General features: G+C 38.9%; 2 protein-coding genes across 3 annotated transcripts; one reads left to right on the top strand and one right to left on the bottom strand.

Annotated features, from left to right (window-relative positions):
- Positions 1-10,602, top strand: ubxn6 (UBX domain protein 6). Its single transcript, XM_061737791.1, has 11 exons — positions 1-176; positions 744-895; positions 2,377-2,441; positions 2,536-2,664; positions 2,768-2,865; positions 2,991-3,066; positions 3,171-3,255; positions 3,387-3,606; positions 5,367-5,497; positions 5,698-5,846; positions 7,469-10,602. The coding sequence occupies exons 1-11, from the start codon at positions 94-96 to the stop codon at positions 7,592-7,594; spliced, it is 1,314 nt and encodes a 437-aa protein (XP_061593775.1). The 5' UTR covers positions 1-93; the 3' UTR covers positions 7,595-10,602.
- chaf1a (chromatin assembly factor 1, subunit A (p150)) lies at positions 10,457-27,102 on the bottom strand. 2 transcript variants are annotated; one of them, XM_061737789.1, is made up of 16 exons: positions 26,795-27,102; positions 24,584-24,631; positions 23,460-24,079; positions 22,499-22,561; positions 22,103-22,347; positions 21,899-21,980; positions 21,721-21,789; positions 21,073-21,290; positions 20,659-20,827; positions 20,374-20,454; positions 20,019-20,114; positions 18,186-18,435; positions 14,984-15,131; positions 14,559-14,868; positions 14,341-14,425; positions 10,457-11,276 (listed from the first exon to the last, which is right to left on the bottom strand). In XM_061737789.1, exons 1-15 carry the CDS (start codon positions 26,841-26,843, stop codon positions 14,345-14,347), a joined length of 2,529 nt encoding a protein of 842 aa, XP_061593773.1. In that variant the 5' UTR covers positions 26,844-27,102; the 3' UTR covers positions 10,457-11,276; positions 14,341-14,344. The 2 variants fall into 2 exon arrangements, with proteins under 2 accessions (XP_061593773.1, XP_061593774.1); XM_061737790.1 differs by having other exon boundaries at positions 18,186-18,432.
- Positions 27,103-27,729: the final 627 nt, after the last annotated feature.

Here is a 27,729-nt window from a genome sequence, read left to right as displayed (position 1 = left end):
GTGTTTTGGTTCTCCTCCTCCTAGCTAAGTACAGCTGGCTGTTCCTCATCTGTTTGGTTTTTTCTAGAGTTTTTCCACCGACACCGAAATAAAATGAAGAAGTTTTTTGAAGATATTAAAAAGGACATCAAGTTTAAAGGAGCGGGGCCCGGGAAGAAGCTAACGGAAGAGAGCAGGTTGGTGGACTTTGATAAGCTCTAACTAATTACTGTAATGACAGTCTAATGACTAATGACTAATGACTAATGTCATGACTAATCAGGACTTTAACATGTCTGAAAACAAATCAAAACAATGTGGTTAGGGATTTTAACTATGAATGTGTTGTACCTGGTAAGTGGCTTACATTATATAACCTGGTCGGTGGAGGCGCCCTGCTGACTTTAGGATATTATCTTATGTTGTGGTAACATTTAAAACTAAAACACACCAAAAAAAAAACCCCAGCTTGTGTTTTTTACTATTTTACCTCTTTTCTTATCATTTTTTTATTTTATTTTATTTTATTTGTTATTTACTGTTTAATTGTGTCTTGCTGCTTTTAATGTTGATGTAAATTACTTTGAATTACACTTTGAATTGTGCTTTACAAATAAACTTGCCTTGCCAGCAGTTCTCGTCTCAATAATAATGATACTGTCTGTTTACGCGTCTTAGTGCATTTTGTGGTTGTAATAATAGAGCTTGAAGCCTCAACTGTAAATAACAATGAGTGTATTTATTGACTGAGTTTGTGCCCCCAGCCACCACGAGGTGGTGCAGAGCAGCTCCAGCAAACAGAACCGCCGCCCTCCCAGCCAGGGGGCCCAGATGGCCGGGGCTGCAGCCCTGGCCCGGATCGAGCAGCAGCCCCGGCCCAAGGTGCACACCTCCCAGGACGCCATCAGGAACCAGGGTGAGACACGCAGCCTGCAGGGGAAAGTCGAGCCAAGCTCAGATAACCACCACTCTGCCAATGCCTTTTCTGAATAATAATACTCATCACTGCTCGGAAGCTTTAATGTGGAGTTTGTGTGAAGCTTTTTTTTTCTTCAGATCATGGGATATGTGAACATTACCTGACTGAAATGTGTTGTGCTTTTCTCGAGTTATTGTAGTTCCATTTGAATTGAATTGAATTGAATTGGAATGAAAAATACTTTGATGATCCTCAAAGGGAAATTATATTGCGGCAGTGTTAAGTACTTAGAAAAAAATATACAGTATAATGTATAAATTGGATAAACACCGTTCACAAACTTAGAGAGAGGCTTGGTTGCTACTGGAGAGTTGTGTCTGTGATGATGTCACAGTGTGGACAGAAGTTCGTAGCCAACAGTTCAACATCTGGGATGCCAGGATGCTCCTTCTCCATCTGTTACTAACAAGTACTTCAAGCACTCTTGACACACTTTATAAAACTTTCTTCTCTGTTTGCATCCTCCAAAATCTATGTGGAGAGGGGATGGAATTTGCTTCTGAAGCAAGCATTAAGTATAATGATATTATTATATAATATTAATATTATAATATTCGTATATAGTAATATTATATAATGTCATCTTGTTTCGGCCAGGATAAACGAGAAATAGTGGAGCGGTGCTGCTACTGCTGCTGTGACACGTCACTTCCTCCCAACGGCAGGAAGTGAGGTGTGCACTCTGAATAGTACGTCCAAATTAATGCATATTACTGATATTTACTCAAGAGTGTGCCTTTCGGCCTTTTTTGGCATTTCGGACGCACCGCATGTCTCCAGCAACACAATACTGCTGCTGTCTTCTTATCAATGCTGCAAGCTGGTGCACTTTACTTCCCCAGGTTTTCACATGGTGTCACATCACAATCAAGGCAAAGGACAGGTTAAAATAATAGCTCTCTGTCCTTTTTTGCACAATATCCTTGGCGACTGCGCCTCAACTTGTCTGCATTTGGGGTTTTATTCTGGTCTAGGGCTGGGTTTTTGGAACGCTTGATCAGTTGCTCTACTACTACTACAACTACTGTCATTTAGCAGATGCTTTTTTCCAAAGCTTACATCTGAGAGAACAACACAAGCAAAAAAATCACATAGGAGGGTACAGGGTACATTTGAAGTAGTACAATTATATGGGCTACTATGTGGATGTCACATAAGGGCTGTAGTGTGCTCATAATGGCCTTCTCCTCAGCTTCCACTGTTGCTTTTCAAAAAAATGTATCTGTGATGATTGAGATAAGAAGCTTCCTAATGCTGATCTTGAAACACCAGCACTGTGTTTGTTTTGCTTTAGACTACAAGGATTTTGGATTTAGAAAAACACAATTTGTTTGGCTATTTATGTTTTGTTGACATGTGAAAGAGACTGGTAACTGCAAGTTTACTTTCTGTATGGCTTTTTCTGCACATTCTTGTAGTTAAAAAAGAACTGGAGGCTGAAGCAGCTGCACTGGCTGGAAAGGATAATGCAGCAACAGCTGAGGTATGTTCTGGTTGAAACGGGGGCCTCAAGAGTCGGACTGTTTTATTTGGTGGATGATTAATCTAATATTGATGGTGAATTCATTTCTCTGCAGGGATCCAAAGTGCCAGTGAAAGATCGTGCCTGCCTCTCTGTGTCAGGTGTGTATTTCACTTGTCCACTTACTGGAGCCACGCTGACCAAGAGTGAGAGGGAAGCACACATTAAAGAGGCCATTTTAATGGTATGTTTTAAACTAAACCTTACATTTTTTTTATTATAGCTCAATTCTAATTATGTATCCTGCTGATGTAATTGATGGGATATGCTTTTGTTTCTGCCATCAGCGGTTTGAGGAGGATGCAGTTGAGGCTTCTGTTATGATGATGCACACATTTAACAAAGACAGAGAGAAAGTGAAGGTTGCTGTGGACATAATTAGCAAGTACGTATCTGATTGATAAAGATTATAATGACAGATTTAAGGTAATTTTATAGTTTTGTTGGACTTTTTTCTTTATGTTCTTCATGACTTTCTGTATTTCATGTTTCTGTATTGTTTGTTTGGAGGTATGTAGATAATATATGTAAAAACCCCACGGAGGAGAAATACAGGAAGATTAAACTCAGCAACAAGGTGTTCCAGGTGAGCGTGGGACAGGCTGGCGTTCACCCATTGACTGTGAACCATTGATATGTGACACATTATGTGGCACCTGCATATGTTGCAACTCCTTTTGTTTGTCTCAGGAGAAAGTACGTCCGGTGGACGGCAGTCGAGAGTTCCTGCAGGCTTTGGGTTTCATAAGTGTTATGTTTCCTGTAGAGGGTCAGGGTAAGGATCCTTTTGCTTTCTAAAACTATTTCCGCTTGGGGATTTTCTGCACTGATCAGGGATTTTTACACTCACTGGTGACACTTATTATTCAAAACCTTGCGCTTGTGTCCCCCTTTCATCGAGATCAGAGGAGGAAGAAGAGTTCCTGGTGTTACCAGAACCAAGTTCTGATGACCTGGAGCTCATGAAGGAGCAGAGAGATCGTCTTCTGAGAGGAGAGCCGGTCAGAGCTCAGCTGGACAGGCAGCCTCAAGCTTTCAGACCCTCTCCTAATGCACAGCGCTTCGAGCTGCCACCAGAATTTTACAACCTGTCAGCAGAGGAGCTGAAGAAGGAGCAACTGCAGAGGTATTATGCGGTCGCAGCGTGTGGGGCACATCACAACTGTAGGTGTCCCAGAGTGTATTGTACCAGAATATCAGCAGTAGATCCTCGGGCTCAGTGAGTTGTGGGCAGGGTTACACGACATTAGGAAAACATGTGGTGCCCAATATAATTGCTGAATATTGCAATAATGATATTACTTGCAACATACAAGGTAGGGCTGTGCGATTAATCGATTTTAAATCTAAATCGGATTTATTAATCAAGACGATGTTTAAAAAAGGAAAATCGGAAAATCGATTCTCCTTTTTTGCAGCTGGCTGCATTACAGACAGAGCTCGTCTAGTCATTTTTGTTTGGTCAAGAAAATTGTAAATGTTGTCACTTTACTAAACTCAAGGAGGATTTACAGTATTTTTCAATTGCACTTCATTCGCAATAGGGAAATTTGTTTGCTATTTTTCTTTAAAAATAAAGATAAAATATTTGAAACAATTTATTCCATTGTCTTAGTTTTACAAAAAAATCGAAATCGAAAATCGGGTTTTCAGAGAAAAAAATCTGGATTTTATTTTGTCCAAAATCGCCCAGCCCTAATACAAGATAATACTTAGGTGTAGGTGTTGAAGTCTTTCTATAATGCTACTAATTTAAACAATAAACAAATAGTGAATAAAGATGCTGAAAAAGATTGCACCTAGAAACAACTGTTACATTTGCACTGAACCAACTTATTTGCTTTTCACCGTTTGCTCCCCCTAAAAATGTTTCTCCTACTCTAAATCAAACATTAAAAGAAATTGCCATAATGCCTGGGTTTCTATAACACATGAATATGAAATAAGTTAAATCATTTAAACTGAAAGTAAAATGTAGAATTTAAAAGAAACCTTGTGCTGACTCATATTTTAAGGTAATATGCAGTGTGATCTATGTGTGTTTTCTTTCTTTCAACCACAAGTTCTTGTTCTGCTCACATTGTCCTCACTTTTTTCCGTCTGTCATCATGACCCATCGCTCAGCCACTAGCATCTAAATCAGCGGCAGGCGTCTAGGGCAGTGCGGATCCATCCGATTGGCCAAATATTTTATTGACGTTTAAAGTGAGAAGGCAGAGCGCATTTTTTTGTAGTCTTTTGCAATATAAATAATTAATTCAAATTAAAGAATACTTTATTAGTCACAGAAGGGAAGTTAATTGCAGCATCAGTGATACATTACAACAGCAATATCTCAATGATGATGCATTTTCAGTAGGTTGTGCAATCATATTATGCACCATCAAACTGTCATCTGGGATGACTTTGTAAAAACATGGCATTTCAACAAAATATTTTATTTTTCCATCAGTGCCAGTGTATTCAACATATTCTTGTCCTGCTCTGTTTAACATGCTGACTGGGTGTGTGGTGGCAAAAATTGTTGTTCAAAAAGAATGTCAGGACACCTCAGCTGTCTTTCTGAAGATTTAATGAAAAGAGGACAAACATTCAATTGAATGGAGCCAAACAGTCCAACCGGTCACATGAACCGTCAGTCCTGAGTGAGCTGAACGTGTTTAAAGAAAAGTTATCTTATAGTTGGGAAGCTGGGAAACTAGACAAAACATCACCCATCACCCTGGCAACTGTGCCAGGCTCTGTGTCAAAGGAACATGACCTCGGCATAGGAATGTTCACTTGAAAACAGGCAACAGACAGTGTTATACCAACATTTTCCATTACAGGTGAGTTAAAGAGTGAGCTGGCAGAGTAAAGTCCTTTTTTTTTTTTTTTACTTCTCAGAAGTGATTTGGTGGAGAAGAACGCCATGCTGCGCACTAAAGCCATGAGGGAGAAAGAGGAACAGAGGGAGAGAAGAAAATACAACTACACTCTGCTCAGGGTCCGACTCCCTGATGGTAACTTGCTGCAAGGTAAAACTCCCTCTTGTCTTCATATTTCTGAATGTGGACAATGAATAAATATATATATACAGTATATATATATATATATATATATATATATATATATATATATATATATATATATATATATATATATATATATTCTCTCTGTTAAAGGCAAATAATTTTGTCATTTACCCCCAGTAAATATGTACGACTCCCCTCCCCAGGTATGTTTTATGCCTGGGACCGACTGCCGTTGTTCTTCTCGTTCGTGCGGGAGTCCCTGGTGGACGGCTGGCAGCCCTTTGAACTCATCGCTCCAGGAGGTCAAAAGCTTCAGGAGTCGGAAGAAGCCACTCTTGTAGAGTGTAACCTGGTGCGTTGAAACTGGAAGCTTTTGAAAGAAACCAAATACAGTTAACCTGGTAAAGATCAGGAATCTGTGTCTAATGTTCTATGATACTGTATGATCAATTTGACCAGTTTTCAGCGTTTACCAAGAGAAAAAGGAAACAGTGTGTTGTTTTTTTCCTGATATTCACCGGTCTTGGCTCAAATGCACACGATGCACTTTGTGTTCCCAGAACGTATTTCAGAAGTGAACTGCGTTGGGCGTTTACAGTATTTCTGTTTTAAGTTGCTGCTGATGCAACCATATGTGCAGCCTGTCCAGCCATCCTAGTACAAAGACTTACCCTGGTTCCTCTGGATTTTACATTAATTTCCAAGGAACCAGACGACCAGACCAGCATCAACAGAGAACATCAAAAATGGTGTGCAGCAGAGTCGGACTGTTGATGAATGGCTGTTTTTGGCAGTAAGAAGTTGGTGATGAGCTATTCGTGATTCTGCAGCAATCTCTGGTCGCCTGAAAGCCGGTCAGAGATGTTGGAGTTGAGGAATGTGCTGTCGCAGCCACGTCTCGGGGAAAGATTCAGTTCTGCATTCCTAGTACTCTGGCTGGGTCCTTGCCGCCACTCCAAGTTCACCAATCTTACCTCTGAAAGATCTTACACTCGCTATTAGGGACAAGACTCTGCTTTACTCCTTTACTCCTGCTCTGCAGAAGCAAAGCAGACGGGTCGAAGTTTCCTCTTCAGCTTGTTGGGGATCTGGGGTCTTTAGTTGGATGTTGTTTGCTTTTGAAATCCTGATCAGCTGCTTGTTTCTATGGTTTTTGAACACAATGGGTGGCTAAAAGTGTAGGAAGTAACAGCAGAAATCGCTCAAGAAACACAGCATTCAAACCGGAATGAAAAATCACTCAAACCAGTGTTTTCAATATAGAAAATGAAAAAGAAGAAACTCAAAAAGATTGAAATTGCTAGCAATGCAAGGTATAATAGAAAAAAAAGTGTGATTGGTTTGGTACATTCTGTGCTGGTGGAAATAGCTGTGTATGAGAGGGGCACCAGACCCATTTCATAAGAAGACATTTTTAGAAAACCTTTTTTTTCTTCAGTAAAACAAACCAGGTCATGTACCACATTTACAGGACTGTCTCAGAAAATTAGAATATTGTGATAAAGTTCTTTATTTTCTGTAATGCAATTTAAAAAAAAAAAAAAAATAAATAAAATAAAATAAAAAATAAAAACTAAAATGTGATACATTCTGGATTCATTACAAATCAACTGAAATATTGCAAGCCTTTTATTATTTTAATATTGCTGATTATGGCTTACAGTTTAAGATTAAGATTCCCAGAATATTCAAATTTTTTGAGATAGGATATTTGAGTTTTCTTAAACTGTAAGCCATGATCAGCAATATTAAAATAATAAAAGGGTTTCAATATTTCAGTTGATTTGTAATGAATCCAGAATGTATGACATTTTTGTTTTTGTAATTGCATTACAGAAAAATCACACTATTCTAATTTTCTGAGACAGTCCTGTATGTAATTTACGCATTAAGACAAAAATGACTTGTTTTCTCTTCAATTGTACAAAACAGTATATTATTTTAACTACTGTACATTTCTTGTATTTGTCATAGGTCCCTGCTGCCCTGATCACGTTCAGCTGGGATGCGGCTGTGCAGGCTGATATCGCCGCTGCAGGTGGAAAGAGCCCCGCCCTCCTCAAGCCAGAGATGCTGGAAAACATCCGGTCGCTGAGCTGAGCGGAGCTCAGAGGACGCGCTCGTGTCCCTGAACTCTCCCTCCCTTGCACTGGCAGGGTGAAATCTGTCCCTTGTATAATGACACATTTATTTTTACAAATTCTAACTTAGGTTAGAAATAGCAAATGGTAATAGGCAATGCACTTGTTTTGCTGAGCACATGCATTCTTGTCCATGTGGGGTTAGGGTCACTGCAGCTGCCGCAGCAGCTCATTGTGTTGAAGGAAGCCGTACTAACAGATGAAAGGACGAGCTAAGGGACGCGTATGTGTTTTTGTGAGGTCATGGATATAAAAACTGTGTAGTAAACAGACTGTGGCAGCAGGTGTTGTGTTTGAGCTAACAGTCCGGAGCTTAGTTAATGTGGCTTGTGGACACCCTGTTACCCTGTAACTTCCTGCCCTTTGTTTCTAGTTGCTTTTTAAAAGTTGCTACGTGGCTTTATGAAAGGCTTGAAGTAAACTCAATGTTCAAGGTGAGCTCAGTGTTTTAGCCCGTTAAGTTCTGGCGGTGTGATTTACTGTAAACATAGCCACGCCCCCTCCGCTGGTTCGTCCTCTGCGCTGCAGTAGTTTTGCCCTTGTTAGTGTCATACGGCAGATTTTTATCTGTTTTGTGGCTGCTTCAAAACACAAATCCCTTTTTCTGTATAACATGAAACAGAGGTGAATATCTTTCATAATGGATACAATTCCAGTTCTTGAAGGTTTGATGAGAATGTCAGTCATGTACGAATGTAATGGCAGCACAAAACCAAGTATTATACTGTATTTCAACAGCTGGAAGCACTTTGAAGGACGATTCGAAACCTTATGAACAGCTTCAGGTGTAAAGCGTGCCCTACATGTAAACCTCCAGCATTGCTTTGTCTACCTAAGTGATTTATTCTTTAGTTATTGAAGAATGTCAGTAAGCCTCAAACAACCAATTTGCTCTGGCATGTGTGTAATGAAGTAAATTTCCGTTGTTGAAACTGGCAGCATGAACGTCTCGTGTTGGACATTGTGGCTTTAATTATTGAGTCTTGTTTTTGTTTGTGTCATCATACTTTTCCGCAAGATTAAAAAAAAAAGTAAATTTCAAAGATTTGGGAGGATTTTCACATGAACTTAATTTTCCAAATATTTTTTTAACACATTGTGTGGTTAAAAGAAAACAACACATTTGCTAAACGTTTTAAAGAGCCTGTTTTGGAGGTACAGTATACATGACAAGGTAACATTTTAACAAAATGCTACAGCAGCAATGTCTTCTGTGGGAGAAAACAACACTTTGGTGGGAACCCTTTAATACTGCACTTTTATGTGCGGACAAAAAAACGTAATTGCACTTTAAACCAAAAATGTAAACGTTGACATGGTGAACAGCGAGCAATGACCTCATCGGTAACGGTATTTAGGGGTTTGGTTTAGTTATTGTTTTTGTTGAAGTTAAATTAAGTGAAATGGGGAAAAACTGTCATTCCATGATCTCGGTTCGAGACATCACTCACTGAACAAAAAAATTGTTAAAAATTAGTATCATTGTGTTTTAACACGAGGAATAAGAGTGATACTGTGTATAAAAATTGGCTGAATTATATATGGGGATGAGTTAAAGATTACCCCAGTAACCATACACTCCTTCAAACTCTATCAATAAAGGTTAATACATTAATTTTGTTGTACATATGGTAAATATGTTAGTGCAAATTATTTGTTTTTGTTATTGGTTCAGGCAACAACTACCTCTCATGATTAGACTAGGTAGAAATTAATATATAGAGGGGACTATTAATGTTCTGAGCACCATTTATACATGTTTTAAGTATAATGATGAACACAGCAGGATTGTTTCCATGTCAGTCAAAAATTCAGTTTTAATGGGTGACTAAGGTCGGTGACTTTGACACTTCACTCCATTGTTGGTAGTTTTTTTCTCTTATTTTTCCCCACTTCAGTGCATTGATCTTGATTACTGACACAACAAACTTCAAAGGTTCAGAGTGCATTACTGGTTAAAGGTGGTCATCTCCTTAAGAGATGCACTCCGCCCTCGCCACCACCTCGCTCTGACGACAAGAAAAGGAGCAGACCGTTGTATGCAAACTTGGAAGGGAATTAGATCTTTAAAAAGAAATCAAATGTTATTGCTGCAAATTATTTCAATCTCCTAATTTTAATAAGTATTGCATCAAACACACATTGTAACATCGGTCAGTGAAGACAGGAGTTGAAGCCACGTTTTTGTGCAAGTTCAAGACCAAATCCGTGGTAAGAAATATTTCTGCAGTCTTTGTCGTCCCCCTCCCCAGACAGGTCATGAGATGCCATTAATCTTTCGAGCAGAATTCTAACCTAATACAATTATTAAGCAGTCGTGATCTTAATATAATGTTCAGTCGTGTTCTCTTTTCAACCTGCTTGTAATAAAGATTGCTGGCACTTTATTTTTTTTCTTTAATAAACAAAAATATAACAAAAGTGTCTTAATGTTATTTCTTTTGGGGGGGGGTTAAGAGTAATTTTTAATCAACCAAATTTTTTGACAGATCAGATTAAAAGAACCTTTTAAATCACTTAAAATTTCATCTTAAAACAGTAAATCAGGTATTTTATTCTGGTTGCTAGTCAGGGGGTAATATTGTAAGGGTTAATGTATAAATAAAAATTATGTGGATTAGTTCGATTGTAAATTTTAAACTTGAATATTTTACTTGAATCACACTGTAGCATCCATTCATGAATCATTTTGGGGGCAGCTTCAAAGTGTTTGCTAGTCAAGGAAATGTTTTCTTCCCACAAAAATTGTGTTGAAATAGCTGCCACTATATAACCCGATTAAGATCTCCCTGAATAATCAATAAAAATCCAACATACAAAGTCAAATTAATGAGTTTTTATTGATTTGATATGGTTTTAAGAAATGTTAATTCAGCTTCATGATCATTTTGGAGGCTTTATTTTCTGGTGCTGCAGTGGTTCACTGAATCTCCTGTCTTGTTTCAGTGCAATGAATGAATAAATGGAATGTGAAAAAGGTGCAGTACTTTTATTCATGTTTAATGAATTTATCCTGTTCAAGTATTCTTGAAAAATATAGAAAATACATATTTATAAAAACACTGACTACTGTACAAGCACAGATCTTGCAACTACTCCAGTGAGTTGTCAGAATGAGACACTGCAGAATAAATGAACCAGATGAAATCGTGAAAATGTACAGATGGACAGTTAGCCTCTCTTTTCTTAGCTCAGATTTCTTTTATAAACTATATACAGTTAGACATAATGGAAAAAAACCCACAAGAGTTACTTAATTCAACATTTAATAAAACCGTAATCAATTTTATATACGTCTTGAATGCCTCTCGTGAAAATCTGTCATTTCTGCTCCTCTCTGTCCAACCACTGCAGCAGCTAAAGCGGTGCCACAAACATTCACCTAGAAAACGTGCCCCAACTAAACGGTCTGCTTGAAACTTGATGCAAACCACCTGTTTGTAATGATTTATCTGTCTTCGAAGACTGATTCTGTCCTGGACATTGTTTAAAATCCAGGAAGGAGAAATGTGGGGAGCAGGGCAGCTTTGTTCAGAATGACGGCCTCCCCCGTCCTCCAACAGTTCTGAGTGCAGGAGTGGCTGCAGGGGGCCGTCCCATGGCACAGCATCCCATGCTGGATGGATTCTCTTTGTTGGGGCCTAGAAAGTAATAAGTAAAGATTAATTTGCTGAAATATGCTTCAAGAGGCATTTGACATAAAATCAAGTAAAAAAGAAAAAGTGTCTGCACCGTTCAACTGTGACTGCGTTTCCATGCAGTCAATAACCCTTTTAAAACCCGAATATTGGCAATAACCCAAATTTGCACGGCCATGTAAACGCCAATAACCCCTTTGAATAACCCGAATTTGCTCATATTCCGGTTTTTAAAAAGCCCAATATGACCCCTGGGTTACTCCTTTTAAAACTGAATATTCAGTCATGTAAACACCTAACGGAATATCCCCATCAAACGGAACATGAATTTGTTTTCTGCGCATGCTCTGTTCACAAGGAATCCTGGTATTTTGAGTCCAGGAAGTTCTTATAAACACGGGGAAACGCAAGACCACGCCACACTTTTGGAATGAGGAGGAGACTAGTCATTTTATAAATGTAATGAAGGATATGAACATTTCTGCATTTGTAGACGGTAGAAAGTACCGGGATAGCGAGATTTACAAGAAGCTGAGCAAAAAAGTTGCGCGAAGCAGCATTTGGATACAGGAAGAGGAAGCAGAAATTACGCTAATTGCGTCATCACGTTCTCTGCGCTCCGCTGGTTTGATCGGGATATCCCGAATGATTAATTACCATGTAAACAGGGATAACTCTGTTTGCTCACGCATGTAAATGGAATATTCCGAATGTTTCAGTAACTGGAATATTAGCAATAACCCGAATTTTGACTGCATGTAAACGTAGTCTGTGTTTCAGACATTTGACATTTTTCAAAACGGCATACTATGCTACTAGTGCCTACTGGTTATGCAATAATAGAACATAGTATGCAGTAGGGGTGTAACGATACACTAATCTCACGATATTGAGGTCACGATAACGATACGATATTATAGCAGTATTTTTCTAACAACCTTGAATGAGGAACATATGACTGGAAAAAATTGTCTTTTATTTGAAAGACACAAAATACAAAACAATGCTGTACGTTTGCCCTATTGTTCCAGTTTGTAATGCTTTATAACTGTTTAAGTTTTAAAGAGAAAGCCAGGCCAACCATTTTCCACAAACTGAACTAAAAGTAAATGTCAGGTTTGCATTATGCATCTTCAGTAAACATATTTTGACACAAACTGAATAGTTTCTCTCATGTATGATTTGACTTTTTTCTTTCTAATTTAACAACTAAAATTAAATAAATAAAAGTAAATTAATACATACAATTTTGCATCATAAAAAAAGATTGATTCATGCTCACCTTATTATATCCGTAAGAGGAGATTTATTTTTGTTAAGAAGTTTATTTTGGTAATTCAGGGTTCATTATTTTATAAATATATTCTTTATATTCTGATGTAAATCAGGGACTATAATGACACTAGTCAGTTTATCTGTATTGATTAGTCTGTTTTAGATTGGGCGGAGTGATACGCCACAGTACGGCACTAGGTGTTGTGTTGATGTTCTAAAATCCTACGCTGTTGAGCGGACATTAAAGTACACTGGAGCTCAGCAGAAGTTGCCTGCGTGTTTATCCTACTCACGACCCCAAAAAAGGTTTAATTTAATAAGGTAAGGCTTAACTCTACACCAGCCTTACATAAGTAAAAGTTCAGACCTCAAAACGGGACCACAAGACGGGACTAGTTTCTTCTGAGCGGAGTGAGATTTTGGTTCCCGGGTCGAGGTGCGGTCGCGGTCGGATGCGCTTTTCTAGTCAACACAATAGATTAATATTAATAACCCAATATCGCGATACACTTTGTCACCTCCACGACACGTATTGTGACGTTTTTGTATCGCGAAATTTCGTGGCACGATATATTGTTACACCCCTAGTATGCAGTGTGTTAAAAGTACCCAGATGGTTCTTCTAGTTTTAAGAACTGACCAGTCTACTGTGCTTACTATAACCTGTAGACCATGACAGAAGGAGCTGGTCCCGTGTTACAGTAGCGTACTACTAATAACTAATGCTGGACCAAAGTGCAGTACAAACTCTATATGGACTGTCCTGTGCTGTCATTTAAGTTGTTTTTGTTGTTATGTATGTCATTTATTTATTGTTGGTGTTGATGAAATTAAATGCAAGTGAAGAAAAAAAAAATGTTTCAACTGAAATCCAATCAATTAAAAAGTTGTGCGACAGTCTATTTTGTTACTTGAAAAAGCATTTAGGATTGTTACGTAGTCTTGTAATGGTGCCATTTGATTCAGTGTCTCGTCAGTCCGTTTGCAGCAGTTTACATGTGGCTGGGATTTATTTTTCAAGGGCTGTAATTTGAAACAGTAACTGTTACAGCTTAATCTAGTCATTTATATGGTCCTTATGTTCGTGTTATGGACAAGATACCCCCATAGTGTTGACAAATGTTTAAAAGTTCTACCGTCCAATCTCATTAAATATGCACATGGTTAAAAAGCAACAAAATTACACACACACAAAAAAGTTGCCACCTCAGACGGTCAGTCTTAATAGTGGACGTACACCAGCAGTTCCACCGCATAGGTTATAATTAAACTTAGATGAGACATGGTTTATTCAAGCGCCGTCAAGATGGAGACGGTATGTTGGCATTGCAACACAAAGAAACCCCATGATTATACACGTCAAGCATGGCAACACATCATTCCACTGTTATTGATTCAACAAAAGAAAAAGGCTTTGAAAAAAATTAAAGAAAAAAAAAAAAAACGAAAAGGACAAATAAGGAAGGAGGACAGAATTGTTTTGTGTATGTTTCTGATTTAACTGAATAAAAGATTAGAAAGATTAGTTAGAATTTAAGCAGGCCTCATATTTTTCACTTTTAAAATGACATTTTGTTGAATGTTTTTCCTTAGTTTAAACAGTTTTAATTGGATCAAAAAAAAGAAAACAAAAAATGATTTTCCTTTGTTCCTTTTTTTTAACTTCACATATCCAAAAAAACAACAAACACAATAACAGAAACCAACCCAATCTTTGTACACAACAATAATGTCAACGTTTGAGAATGCTGACAAGCAATTATTTTTACTTCATTGTTTCTGGGTAACTCACCAATCTATGAAGAGATAATGATACAGTCTTCCTCAACATCTTCTTCAGTGTCGGCTTGAAAACCATCAGTCTCCATCGCTTCCGTCTTTAAAAAAAAAGAAGAAAAGAGATTGATAAATAAATAGATAAATACATTCCTGGAACCATAGCAGAAGGTGTAAAAGAACCCCCAAAAAACAGTTGTATCTACTTTAAACTGCCATGTGCTCTTTGAGTACCTTTTCAGGATCAGGACATCTCTTCATGAACTTGGTTATGGACAAGTTGCCAGTGCTCTTCTTCTTGTTGGAGGATGAGGTGGACTGGGGTGTCGTGGGAGAGTTTCCCTGGGCATTTGTGGCTGTTTGGTTTTCTTCACGGGACTCGTCTCGGGGCCCTGTGGTGAGGTAGGTCCACTTGCAGGGAACTGGCAGAGATTCCTGTCCATAACTGGACACGACCTCTGTGTGCACGTACCAGCAGCAGCGTCTGTAAACGGAGCGCTTCTCATAAACAGCATTGTTCTTGATGAGCCGCTTGAGGTGTATTCTGATGAAAGAGGGGGGGGAGGGGGGATACAATTTAACCAAAGAAAGCATGTCTTTTTGGCTGGGACCACTACAGATGTTAAACAGGACAAACTCTCAAGTCAGTGTAGCTTTACCTGCTGGGAATATTTTCTGGTTGAGGGCTGGATATATCAGCAGGTGAAGATGAGCAGTTTTGCTGACGACAAAACTCTTGAAACTCATTGATAATCGTTTTGCAGCTGTTGGGATTTCCATGCAGCAGAGGCAGCAGCTGGCCGAGTACTGTCAGAAAGAAATATTACATGTGTTAGAGTAATGCACATTTATCAACATTTAAAGTAATTTGTTACAAAACAGCTGGTACTTAATTTTTTTTTTTTTTTTTTTTAATTCTCAACATTTTTGAAATTACTTTAAAATCATACTACACAATTCATGGTCATAATCTGCAGCTCTTTCTCCTTATAAACTGAGCCAGTGTGCATTTACTATTAGTGGTTTAGTCCTGCTACCTTCACCTCTACACTTGCAGGTGAAATGGTAAGCTGCATATTTCACTACTTTTGCCTTATTGTTGCCAACTAAGCAACTCTGAATGGAAAAAAAAAATACTTAGAACAAAAAAAGATAACTATAATAACACAACCAGCACAAACACTTGCTTTTCTTCCTTCACCTTCATCTGCTCAGCAGAGCAGCTGCCCCTGGTAGCAGACATATGTTGCTAGAAATCCTTTTAAACCCTTGCAGGTCTCTACTACCTTTAGCCCCTTTCCCACTATTACCCACTCAGCTCAGCACCACTCCGTTTGAAGAGGTTTCCACTGGGTGATAGTACTGGTCAGTATCTCCTGGTCAGTATCTCCTGGTCAGTTTCTCCTGGTCAGTTTCTCCTGGTCAGTTTCTCCTGGTCAGTTTCTCCTGGTCAGTATCTACTTTTTCGCACCTACTTGGCTGAGGCTCCAACTGAGCTGAGTTGGGCCGAAATTACATCCCCAGACTGCAGGCCACTGATTGGCCAGAGAGTAATATCTCCATCACACCTGCTATATCTAAAACCTAGCAACTAAACTAAAGTGTGGTACAGGTAAAAATGGCAGGCAAACTTACTCTGTGTGATAATAAAAACTACCAATGTTGAATTATTTAAATTAGTATTTTCATGAACCCTTTAAAGCTGGAATTTGATCATGTCAATTCACAAACAAATACATTAAATAAAAAACAGGCCTATGCATGATACATTTTTTTCCATGGAACTGGTGGGTTGTGCTCTTGTTACGTGATCAACAAATCCCTCCATTGACCCTTGACCCGACACCCTGCTCTAGTTCTGACCTGACCCGCGGTTAAGTGTACCCTCTAATAGGCCTGTGTTGAAAAAAATAAATTTCCCAATTCTAAATCGATTTGCATATTCATTCCTAAAAATCGATTAATATGTCTAAAGATCGATTTTTTTTCTCTTTTATTTATTTATGTATATTTTTATTTTTTATTTTTTTAAATAAAACCGATTTCATCCGTCTCTGTTTGCTGCCCTGGATCTGTTTGGTAATTCTTAGCCACATGATGTTTCTAAAAGCAGTTCTATCAGCATTCTGGGAGCTGATTGGTCCTTACAGCATCATTAGCTGCAATACTGGCTGTTTAATCTCAGTATAATACTAGTAGTAATATTTTGTATAACTACAGTCATATAATTCATGCAACACCTCAAAAGTTTTAATAACACTAACCCAAATCAATATCGGAATCGAATCGAATCTTGATAATTGATTCTGAATCTTAAGAATCGGAATCGATTCTTGACATTTGAATCGATCCCCAGCCCTACCCTCTAAAGCAAATTATTCCAGGGACCAGCTCGACACGCCACCCTGCATCGGTCAATGTAAAAAAGACAGGCAACACACTAGATCTGCGCATTAAATGCAGGGTATCTGTCAATGTTAAAGGGGCTATAGTCTTGCGTGATAAATTCATTGAAAAAAGTAAATAAGTGCAGACGTGTTATAATAAAGTACATGAGAACAGAGATTATTTGAGGGAGACAGACGTTAGCTGCTGTAACTGGTTGAAAGCAGGTGAAATGCAAATTAGAGCTGTAAAAACTTGTCAATGCAACTTATTACATGGACAATAAAAATTGTCCCACAGAGGTGTTTGCATAGACGGATCATATAATGCCACATAAATGTTATGGATAGTCAGGTCCTTCCAGTTTTCTTGTAATACCAACACACTACAGGCAGAGCAGGGAGCACTACGCCTTACACTTCATATAGTCGAATAGATAAAAACAATGATGGTCAACGAGGGGATAGACTTATGGAACAACGTGTAGCCACACAGCAGATGTCCTGCAGCATTTCAGCAGTCTGTAGCCATGTTCCCATGACACTTTTGCACAAAAGAAAACCGAAGCTCTGATCTCTGAAGTATGACAACGGTATTGTTGCAAAGGGGAGTCTGTTTCCATTGATCGCCGTTTTTGAATAAGTGTAATTCTCATAAATCTCTGCATATTGGATCCTGTGAGACCTCTTCTTTAAAACAACGAAAAAGAATATATCAAGAAAATGGACTTAGTCTTTGATAAATTATTGCGATTGCTGCTACAGCTATTGATAAAATAGCCAGATGATGAAGATGATCATTCCAATGATTATTCAGAGACAAAGCCCCAATGTATATTGATTAAGTAGTGGTACAGGACAACTACAACGTATTAATGAGGCCAAAAACAGCTAGATTTTCATTACTTTAGATTGACCAGTTACGTCACATCCAGTGCTGAACGTGGAAATTCGCAAAAGGCATTTCCATTACACTTTTGCAAATAAGTGGATTATCGAATTTATCAGGAAAAACCTCCTGGAAGCATTAAAAGGTTTATGCAATATTCAGGACTTTTTCCAAATTAGTGGCGTTTCCATTACATTCCATTTCCATTTTTTTTTCATTATTTGGTTTTGCGAAGAATCTAATGGTAATGGAAAAGAGCTCTGCGTGGCACTGGTGACGCCTTGGACATCTTGCTGTGGGCAACTACATCAACAATCTTCTGAGTGTTTTCCCCTTTCGGCACGGTTCTATGGAAGACCAAAACTGACAAAATTTGCCAGTAATTCAGATCAGGCTAAAGAGAGACAGTGTCTTCTGGTGGGGGACACTAAACAAACTCCAAATCTAAACCATGTAATAAGCATCACACCATCAAAGAGCACCTTCCGTCGAAAGAAACGTGTATAGGCTATAAGTTACAAATCAATAGTACCAAAGAAAATGTGTTTGTCCACCTTAACCCATACATTTAAGAAAATGTAAACTTACACTGTGCATCCCTCTGACTCTTCTTGGACAGCTCCTCTGGACTGGGGCTGGTGTCTGCTTTAGGTAACGGCTCCACCATACACACGGCATAAGACTGGAAGGGATCAAAACCAGGTCCCTCTCCCTCCCAGACGCAGCCTCGCACCACCGGCTCCAGCACCTTCATTTTTTTCTTAGTGGACATCAGCTCATCCCATTCTCTTGCTTTCAGTGACTGGCGTAGTTTTTGCTTCTCCATGTCCCCACCCTCCTGGGAACATGCACGTTTGTTACCAAACCATACACAAACTCATCAAAAGTAATCACAAATGGGATAATCCCATTACACATCAGATTTTGTAAGACATTTTTAATTATCAAATACATATCTACATTAGTATTATTAGCCTATATGACAGCTGAAGGCTTGGAGGTGGACAGAAAAGCACAAGAAGAAACACCATTCTAGTCATGATAAAAAATAATGTGGTGCAGGGTTACACTATAAATTACAATAATTGAATCCTACTCTCTTATAAAAACAAAATTAGTATTCCAGCTTTAAATGCCCCTAAATGTTTCTAAAATCAAATAAGAGACTCAACTGGGACCATGTGACGCAAAAATGTATTGATTCTATTCAGAAAATCTGCCTTTTTAATTTTGTCTTGTCACAGGCCTCCTGTCTCATAATTGTTGCGTCTTCAATCAGTACCAAGTCAACTGGTGCGTTTCCATTAGCGGGGGTTCTGGGTAGTTTTTCAGTTGACGCACGTCTCCATTCCCAGGAGTAGTTCTGCAAAAGTGGCCGCTGGAAACATTGTGTGATGGAAAATGTTCCTGTAATAAATGAGGCACTCCAGTTTGCCTAGAGGAACTACCTGGCAAAGGGCAAAGGTGGGGAAGTGTCTCTCCTGATCTGTCAATCACTACCCCCATATGTTAAAAATGCAAGAAACATCTCTGTTCCATTTACCATTTCCATTTTTACTTGTTTCGTCTTGTTCCTTCTTTTGCTCAAGTCTTCTTGGCTCTCCTGGCCATTTATTAAAAGCAAAAACTGCAGATTACCACCATCACGTGGTCAGCAGTATTGTTTGTTCGGTCAGTTTGTGTGACGCTACAGTGTAATGGAGACGAAGATTGGGCGGAGGAGAGGAACTGGCTTTACCAAGAAACCCCATTAATGGAACTGCACCATATATTAATATTCAATATGCACTTACAACAAATATTAATTTTAACCAGTGAAAGAACTGAAACGTGATAACCATTATAAAAAGTGGCTGCAATTTTTTTTTTTAATCCCCGATTTTTTCCCATTTTTACTACCCAGTGCTCAGTCCCGGGAGGGCCCTGCACTGAGCTCAGGTCTCCTCCTTAACCTGAGGAGTGAGCAGGCCGCATCTTTTCACCAGACAGGGTGGGGTTTCTCTGGCCGGATGTAGCGCGTGGAAGGATCACGTTATTCTGGCCAGATCCTCCCCACCCCATCAGGGGCAGGACTGTTGCATGTTTTTGTGAGGGTAGCTCACATTATCTACCCAAGGGAACATGGGGAGAACATGCAAACTCCACACAGAAAGGCCCTTTCACCAACCCCACCCAGGGTGTGGGAGCTGAAGTCATGAGGGAACTAACACACACTTCAGCGCCCACAGCGTCCCCGGCGGGAATTGAATCCAGGACCTTCTTGCTGTGAGACGGCTGCACTACCTGCTGCGCCACCGTGCCCCTTGCAGGCTGCAAATTTTTTAATGGCTGCTCAGAAAAAGAGACCCCTTATATAGGAGCAGTTTCAACAAACTGCAACTTGAAAGCTACTGAAAATAAATGCATCAACTCTGCTTGTACCTCTTCTTCAAGTGCCCCTTCATCATCTGAAAGATAGCCATGAGGAACAAAAAAGCCATCATCGTCATCATCGTCACCTCCCTCTTCTTCATCCTCCTGTAGATTATCAATGAGAAAAACTTTAAAAAGTTAAACTCCTCTAACTCAATTGATTTTATACTGTTATGTCTAGTTCAAGGTACAAGAGTATGAGATATAACCAAATACTACAAACACATTGAGTTATTTCCTTATAAGAAAGAAGCAACAAAATTATGAGATGTGGAGGTTTGCAGAGAACACAGGTCTGAGGACGTGCACCTCCCCAGTATTGTTGCCGTTCAAAAAGCATCATTAGTCCTCTAATAAAACTCACCCCTTCACTGTGAGACAAGGACTCTCCAGGCTCCTCTTCCTCCCACTCTTCATCACTGTCCACCTCATAGTCAAGCAAATCCTGTGGTGGCAGAAGACAGCTCTTGGCATCAGACAAATTCCTTTATTGAATAAACGCTAAAATGACACAGACTGAAACCATAGTTCCGTAGTCATGGTTTTCAGTCAGTTCAGATGTCTTTCTGCTTTAAATAATAATAATAATGCTTAAAATACACAAAACTAGGGAGAAAAAAAAACAAACAAAAAAACAAACACGTAGTACCTTGTCTTGTTTCAAAGGGCAGCGAGGTGAGATATGTGAACTTTTTTTACTCCAAGTGCCCCAGTATGCTGGACGGTAGTTCGCATGAAACTGCAGGAGCTTCATGGGTCCATAGTGTTTACGGTCTGGTACTCCTTCTGGTTTTGTCCCTTCCACAGCTATACAATCACTGAAAAACAGGACGATATGTGGAGAATAAATAAGTTGTAAAATGTTTGGTTGCATTTCCACTTGCCAGATAGCTACAAAATACCCCCTAAAAGTAATCACATTTTCTTTTAGGTGAATTGTTACCAATAAAACAATTAATATAGATATTTTTAATCTGAATGGCTCTGGTATCAGATGTTTGCTGACACATTGTTATATGTTCTTGTCGGGTGGAGTAGGGATATATATATATATATATCTCACCTGTTTGACTCTGTCCGTCTGGGTTTGGTGGGCCCGAATCGTCTCGGTTTTTGCCTTATCCAATCTTTCAGTGCGTCTGGGTTTTCAGCAGGATTTGACAAACACTGGTCCAGCTCCTCCAGAACAGAGCCCTTACACTGAACCCTACACAGCGGTGCCAGAGTCATGTTTCCTTTTATTTCAAATGGAGCAAACTTCCCACAAGCAGCTGCAAGCATCTGAAAGGAAAAAAAAAAAAAGGCAATTAAAAAAAGGAAATGGGATATCACTAATGTTAAGAAATTGAATGAAATAGTTGAGAACAGCAGAACAGAAGATAATGGTATGTATTTCAGTTGAAATAACATATTACGCTCATGCACATCAACATAATCACAAGCTTTCAGGGAAAAACAACAAAACAAGAGAACAAAAAAAAAAAAACAATGGGACTGAAGTTTCACGCACCAGAAGAACAGCAGCTCACTGTTTCTAATGTAAGTGATGGGTTTAAAAGTAGGGACTCATTTGTGTTTCATGAGATATACACTGATAAAAAGGTTATTATTTAAAGAAAAAAAAGACAAACTTTAGATGTGAAGCCACTTTCATAATAAAGAAAGAAACCAAATTAATATTCAACTGCAATAACGTCGGAGATCTACAAACCTTTGGCGCTTGTTGGAGTTTGGCTTTCTGTAGAAACCTTGTAATTTCAGCCTTTTCTGCTTTAAGACGCTGTGAAGCAAACAAAATGCTACACATTATTCCATGATCAATTTGTTACATTAAAAAGACATTAACACCATTAAGATAGTTTATATAAATATTCCTATGCCTGACTTACGTCCTTTTCCTCTTTCAACCGCTTTTCCTCTTCTTTCATTCGCTTCTCTTCTTCTTTCTTCCGCTTTTCTTCTAGCTTAGCCCTAATACAAATGTAAAATGCAACTTCAACAACATAAAATGTCTGTTTTTATATCATCCAATTCCATGACATTGAGAGAAAACAAAAACATTTTCCGAAAAACAAAGCTCATGCATTACGTACTCTAACTTAGATTTACGCAGTTCTTCTTTTTCTTTTAGTCTATCTGCCTTTTCCTTTTCTTCTTTTTCTTTTTTCTCCCGTTTCTCTCTGTCATCCTTTTCCTTTTTCTCCCGTTTTTCCCTTTCTCGTTCCTCTTTTATTTTACGGGCTTCTTCTTTCTTCTTCTCTTTTTCAGCTTTGGCCTCTTCCTTCTGGCGCTCCTTCTCCTCTCGCAATCGAAGCCTTTCCTCTTGTTCTTGTAAGCTCTGAAATTACAAATGTTCAGTTTTTCTACCTCCCAATACAACAGGCATCATGTTCTACACATAAGAGAAACCCAGGTTTTTCCAACTTGTTACAAGATTATTATAAATGGCATTCAGACTAACAGCTGGTACAATAGATTCCTCCTCTCACCTTCAGTGAGCGTCTTTTGATCTTTTTCTCATCTGATGGTATCTTGGGTGTGGTCTTCAACGACTGAGGAGAGACGGGGGTAAAAGACACCATTTGATGTGTTGCTGTCCAGCATCATACCAGATAAATAATTGTTTTAAAAATGAAAAGTCACTGCATTACTATAATAAGACTGACACAATTAGGTAATGACACAGGGACCTTGTATAAAAATCGGTCTTTGGTTGAATACGGGTTGCAAAGTCAGACAATGTTGGATAACTAATTATGTAGTGCTGGCAAGTAACCATCATCCAACATGTAGTCAATGTTACCTTACTATAAATTAGATGTCAAGCCAATGTTGGGTTTACGCTAAAAACCTAATTTTCAAATCTGTATCATAATCCAATTATAATCAAACGCTGAAATACAACGTTGTTCCAACGTCATACTAACTTCAGGTGTCCGCTGTCACTGGCAAAGATAAACCAATCAGAGAACAGGACGTAGTACGACGCTTACCTCCTCCACTTTTAATTTGTGGATTCGTGGAAGACGAATGATTTAAAATGTGAGTATTTTTCTGTATTATTTACAGTCACAACTGAACAATATTCTGAGTTATTGTGAATGAGTTGAATAAAGCTCAACTTACCAGACTGTTTTGTTTTGCTCTATATGTTTTATCATCCACCTTATAACCCGGTGCGTTATATGTATGAAAATAGACCTGTTCATTGATATTGCCTTATAAGCCGGTGCGCCTAATGGTCTGCAAAATACGATAATGAATACTTATAAAAGATTTCCATTGCTAGTTTTGGATAGTGATTTTAAAATGTTAAATGCATTTTCAAGTGTCAAAGTAACAATAATTGCACATTATGAATTGAATAAATATAGGGTAAAAAGTCCACAAAAACAATTTTCTTTAGCTTTCCTAGTGATTTTACAAAACCAGATAACAGGTGATACATACTGTAGGTGTAGTGGTGGGCGTCTGGTTATCCGTTTTGTTTTTTTCTGCTGAGCTTTCAGATATGGGGCTGTCTGAAGATGCCGACTGAATGGATCCGTTTCCTAAACTGGAAACATTTCCTGACTCGCTCTGGTCCTCTGGCTCACTCTCAGAACTCATTGTATCATTCTGTGGGCTGGGGGTTGTTTCTTCCCCCTCATTTTCTTCATCACTAATTACAACAGAGTCTGCGGAGGGTATTTCAGAAGTGTCACTAGCACAGCTGGGTTTCACAGAAGGGGCAGTTTGGTTTTTGCAGTTAAGCTTGTCCTTTTTAGGAAGACAGGGAGAGGCAGGTGCAGGAGCAGCTGAAACAAGGCACTTCATAGGGGATGATATCTTGTCCTCCGTCAGATCAATAACCACATTTTCATCAGCGGATGCAAGGCGCTTGCGGCTCAGGAAGCTATCAAGTGGCCCACGACCATTAACCAAAGGTGGCCCGCTGCGCTCAGAGAGTGGAGGGGACTCATTTTCATTGTGTTCTGAGACAGCAGTGGCTGGGCAGGGATGGGTACAGGGGCGCTTAGGTGGCAGGTTCTCTTTAGGTTCAGGGTTCAGCCGTTTGAAAGGAAGACGCGCTGCAAACAGAAAAATTGACATTTTAGGCCGCACATTTTTTATATATTGTTCATAAAATAATATTTCAAAGAATATATTGAATGATGATGTAAATCTAGGAAAAAAAAAAATCTGACGGGCACAGAAAAAGTACTTCTTCAAACAATTGTGTGTGTGTGTGTGTGTGTGTGTGTGTATATATATATATATATATATAAAAAACAAAACCCAATAAGAATTCGCATTCATAAATAATCCTGATCAAATAAACAGATATTATTGTTAACCTTTTCTATTCGGGGAAAATGAAAAATAAAATGAGGTTTCTTCTATTTTTAAATCAATGGTGTATCCATATATTTTACTGTAAACCATTATGCTGACTCACTTTGTGTGAGTTGATGTTTCCTTTCCATGTTTTGCCCCAAAGACTGTTCAAATAATATTTCTGAAAATCTCCCTTTTTCTACTTCATGAGGGCTTAGTTTTTCTGTGAATTAAAAATAAAAACTAAATACATTTACCTTGAACTAGTTTCTTGTTAGCATTGTTACCCGACTTACAATCCATACCTGAAAAAGAAAAACATAAGCAGATCACAATATAGAAATGTCTACATTTTTTCTTTAAATCCAGTAAACCATAATGAATGGGCATCAATATAACCAACAAACAAATACATCTTTAAAAAAAATGACAAAGTTTTGACAACAGCTGGTTTTATTACACAAGGCATAACAACTGAACCTAGACACCCACTGCCCAAAACCATCCCCATTACTTGATAATAATTAAATCTCACTCAGTGAAATACAACTTTTATTAACATTAAAATGTGTTAAAACCTTGGTTCGTGTCATCCTATTGATGCCTATGTACAGAGGTGTCAAGTAACAAAGTACAAATACTTTGTTACCTTACTTAAGTAGAAATTTTGGTTCACTGGAGTAATTATTTTTCAGACGACTTTTACTTTTACTCCTTACATTTTCACACAATTATCTGTACTTTTTACTCCTTACATTTTAAAAACAGCCTCGTTACTCTATTTCATTTCGGCCTTTAATAAAAACTATCCAGTTAAATTGCTCCATCCGGATAGAGTGAATTTGGTTGTGGTTGTTTCAGATGTTCTTGTCCAGTTTTGTTCTTACATCCGTTCCCTCAGATTCCTGCAACTAAACTTGGATGTACATTCCAATAAAGGTTAGGATAAATGATAACACACCTCTGAAGTTTGACTTTTTGTACCATTACAATACTTATAGGCAGGTAGTCATCATATCTCCTGCTCTCTGAAACACATGTTAATGCTCAATAGTACACATATATGGTTCTTTAATATATTTGCATTATACTAAGATGCATTCATTTTCAATGGCTTTTGTCCTTAATGGCTTTTCCCCCCTTACATTACTTTTACTTTTATACGTTAAGTAGTTTTGAAACCAGTACTTTTATACTTTTACTTGAGTAAAAAACTTGAGTTGATACTTCAACTTCTACAGGAGTATTTTTAAACTCTAGTATCTATACTTCTACCTGAGTAATGAATGTGAATACTTTTGACGCCTCTGCCTATGTAGCTTGTGTGTTTTGGTACTAATGCAGTCCTCTCTGGGCCCGCAGGTCTTTGTACGGTCGTCGTGTCAACACCGCGGTGTGTCGGTGGATGTAGTGGCCGTGTTTGATTTGCTCTCCCGCCAACCGGTGTGAGCCAGAGGCCCAGCCCGGGCTGCTGGCCCATAAACACCAGGACGGCCGCCTGAAAACCGCCTGTAATAACACAGGCCAACGCTGCGACCTTTACCTGTTTAATCAAGGACATCGGAGCAGCATTGTCGGACTATCACTGGCGTTAATGATCAATGCGACACCAGTCACCATTTCAGAGCAGCAGAGCTACTAAAGAGCTACCAGCCCTAAAGCAACTACAGCTACAGGGTGGTTGCCCTGGAAACACGGAATCGTCCCGTATTGAGCTGAAAAGAGACGCACTTTGTCCCGTATTACTGAGAGAGTCAAACAATAGTCATAAATACCAATGGAAAATGGCATTGAGCTGTTGATTTCATAAGTTATTTATCTGTCTTACTACAACTGTAGCTACAGTCATGGCCTTTGGCGCACAGATATGTTTACAAGTTGTCTACAGACTTTCTGTTTGCACTTTTCGAGTCAAATAGTTAAAAAAAATGGATTCAGTCACAAAAAAAGGGGTTAAAAAATCCACCAGGCCATGAAAGGTGAAGGCAATCGGCCGTAACTTCCCCTCAGTTATTTTTGAGGGAGTTGGCAACCCTAACTACAGCAGAACAGGACGTTTTTAAGAGTTAAGCACAACTACGTAAGAATAAACTGCCACCAGTTTAAAGCAGACGTGTGTCTTTAAGCATCCATGTTTGTTATTTGACATGAAACCAGCCCCCACTAGCATGTAGCACACCACTGGTATATACATGTATATATAACAGCTTAGCTGTATACATTATAAGTTAATGACATATTTGTACATCCAAAACCTTTCAAGTTTGGCTTGTAACAATGTTAATCTCAACATAAAACGGCAAAACTGCTGGCACCGACTTAAAAGTTGCCTTTGTGCAACCAAGAAGTCTTTTACTGTCACCGTTTTGTTTGTAAACTTTCCTACAAACAAAGCGGCTCTTCAGACGGATACTGGTAAATATGGTACCATCTTGTTGGTACTTTAACCAGGCTCCAGGACAGCGTACCTCTCCGGTGCGGGGTGGCCGCTGCAGGTGGAGTCTCCGCCGCCAGCATCACAACTCTAGCCCGGGGCTTCCTGCTCGACGTCCGCCGGTCAAACCTCTGTTAAAGGCCAAACAAGCTCCACTCCAGCACCAGCAGCCGGTCGCCGACAGCGGACACGCCGTGTATCTAACTTAAAAGAAGTGTGGTACTAGTTTGTTTGCTATAAGAACATAGTTAAAGGTTTTCCCGCATCTCCGCCGTCCGTCCCGGAGCACCGCTGCCGCCTCGCGCTCCCCAGTCGGAATTGGCGGGAGTTGTTCCTCCTATGAGAACCCTCCTCTGATTGGTCCCGCTGCCGCTTCTTCTTCTCCTGCTTTTGTGTTTCCGGCAGTTTCCACGCATCCAAGCGTATTACTGCCCTCCTCTGGTAGTTTGGGGCTGAATTAGTTCTCAAAGGTCACTCTTGAATTCTTATTTGCTCAAGTTTCCAGATTTGGTGAAATTCAAAACGGCACAGACCATGTTTAAAGCCTGGAACAATAGTTTACCTGGAAACATCCAAACGTTATTTAGGAAAAGAGATGGTATTCATGATTTAAAGGAATAAACACACTTTTAAACAGACAATGGCTCATACTACATTGAAAAAGATGTGCATTTCAGTGTATGGTATAACACTCTGGAACAGTCTTGATGAAAGTGTGAAGGTCTGCAAGAACATCAGGCTATTCAAACGCTGCTATAAGCAGATTCTCATACTGAACTACCAACATTTGATGTAATAATGACCATGATTTTTTATTTTATTTTTTTTCATTGTCTTTTTTTTCTTCTGTGCATGATGCTTTTTTTATTATGGTGATTGTTTTTTTTTTTTTCATTGACTTTTTTTCTTCTCTACTGTGCTTGATGACTTTCGTTTTAGCTACTTTTATTGACTCACTTGTCTTTTAAT

Source organism: Cololabis saira, chromosome 13, assembly GCF_033807715.1.
Source record: "Cololabis saira isolate AMF1-May2022 chromosome 13, fColSai1.1, whole genome shotgun sequence".
Lineage (NCBI taxonomy): Eukaryota > Metazoa > Chordata > Actinopteri > Beloniformes > Belonidae > Cololabis > Cololabis saira.
Note: the sequence above shows the minus strand (reverse complement) of the source record. Positions and strands in the feature narration are given on the sequence as shown.

Bases quoted from the DNA above. Each gene is read 5' to 3' on its own strand.
- chaf1a (XM_061737789.1), bottom strand. From the start codon at position 26,843: ATGCTGGCGGCGGAGACTCCACCTGCAGCGGCCACCCCGCACCGGAGA. The intron at 21,291-21,720 runs GTTTGTAGATCT...TTTTCCTTTCAG, and splicing joins AACTCCAACAAGCGCCAAAG to ATGCTTGCAGCTGCTTGTGG. The intron at 20,455-20,658 runs GTACTACGTGTT...CTGCCACCACAG, and splicing joins GCCCTTTGAAACAAGACAAG to GATTTGCTTGACTATGAGGT.
- ubxn6 (XM_061737791.1), top strand. From the start codon at position 94: ATGAAGAAGTTTTTTGAAGATATTAAAAAGGACATCAAGTTTAAAGGA. The intron at 2,866-2,990 runs GTACGTATCTGA...GTTTGTTTGGAG, and splicing joins GCTGTGGACATAATTAGCAA to GTATGTAGATAATATATGTA. The intron at 3,067-3,170 runs GTGAGCGTGGGA...TGTTTGTCTCAG, and splicing joins TCAGCAACAAGGTGTTCCAG to GAGAAAGTACGTCCGGTGGA.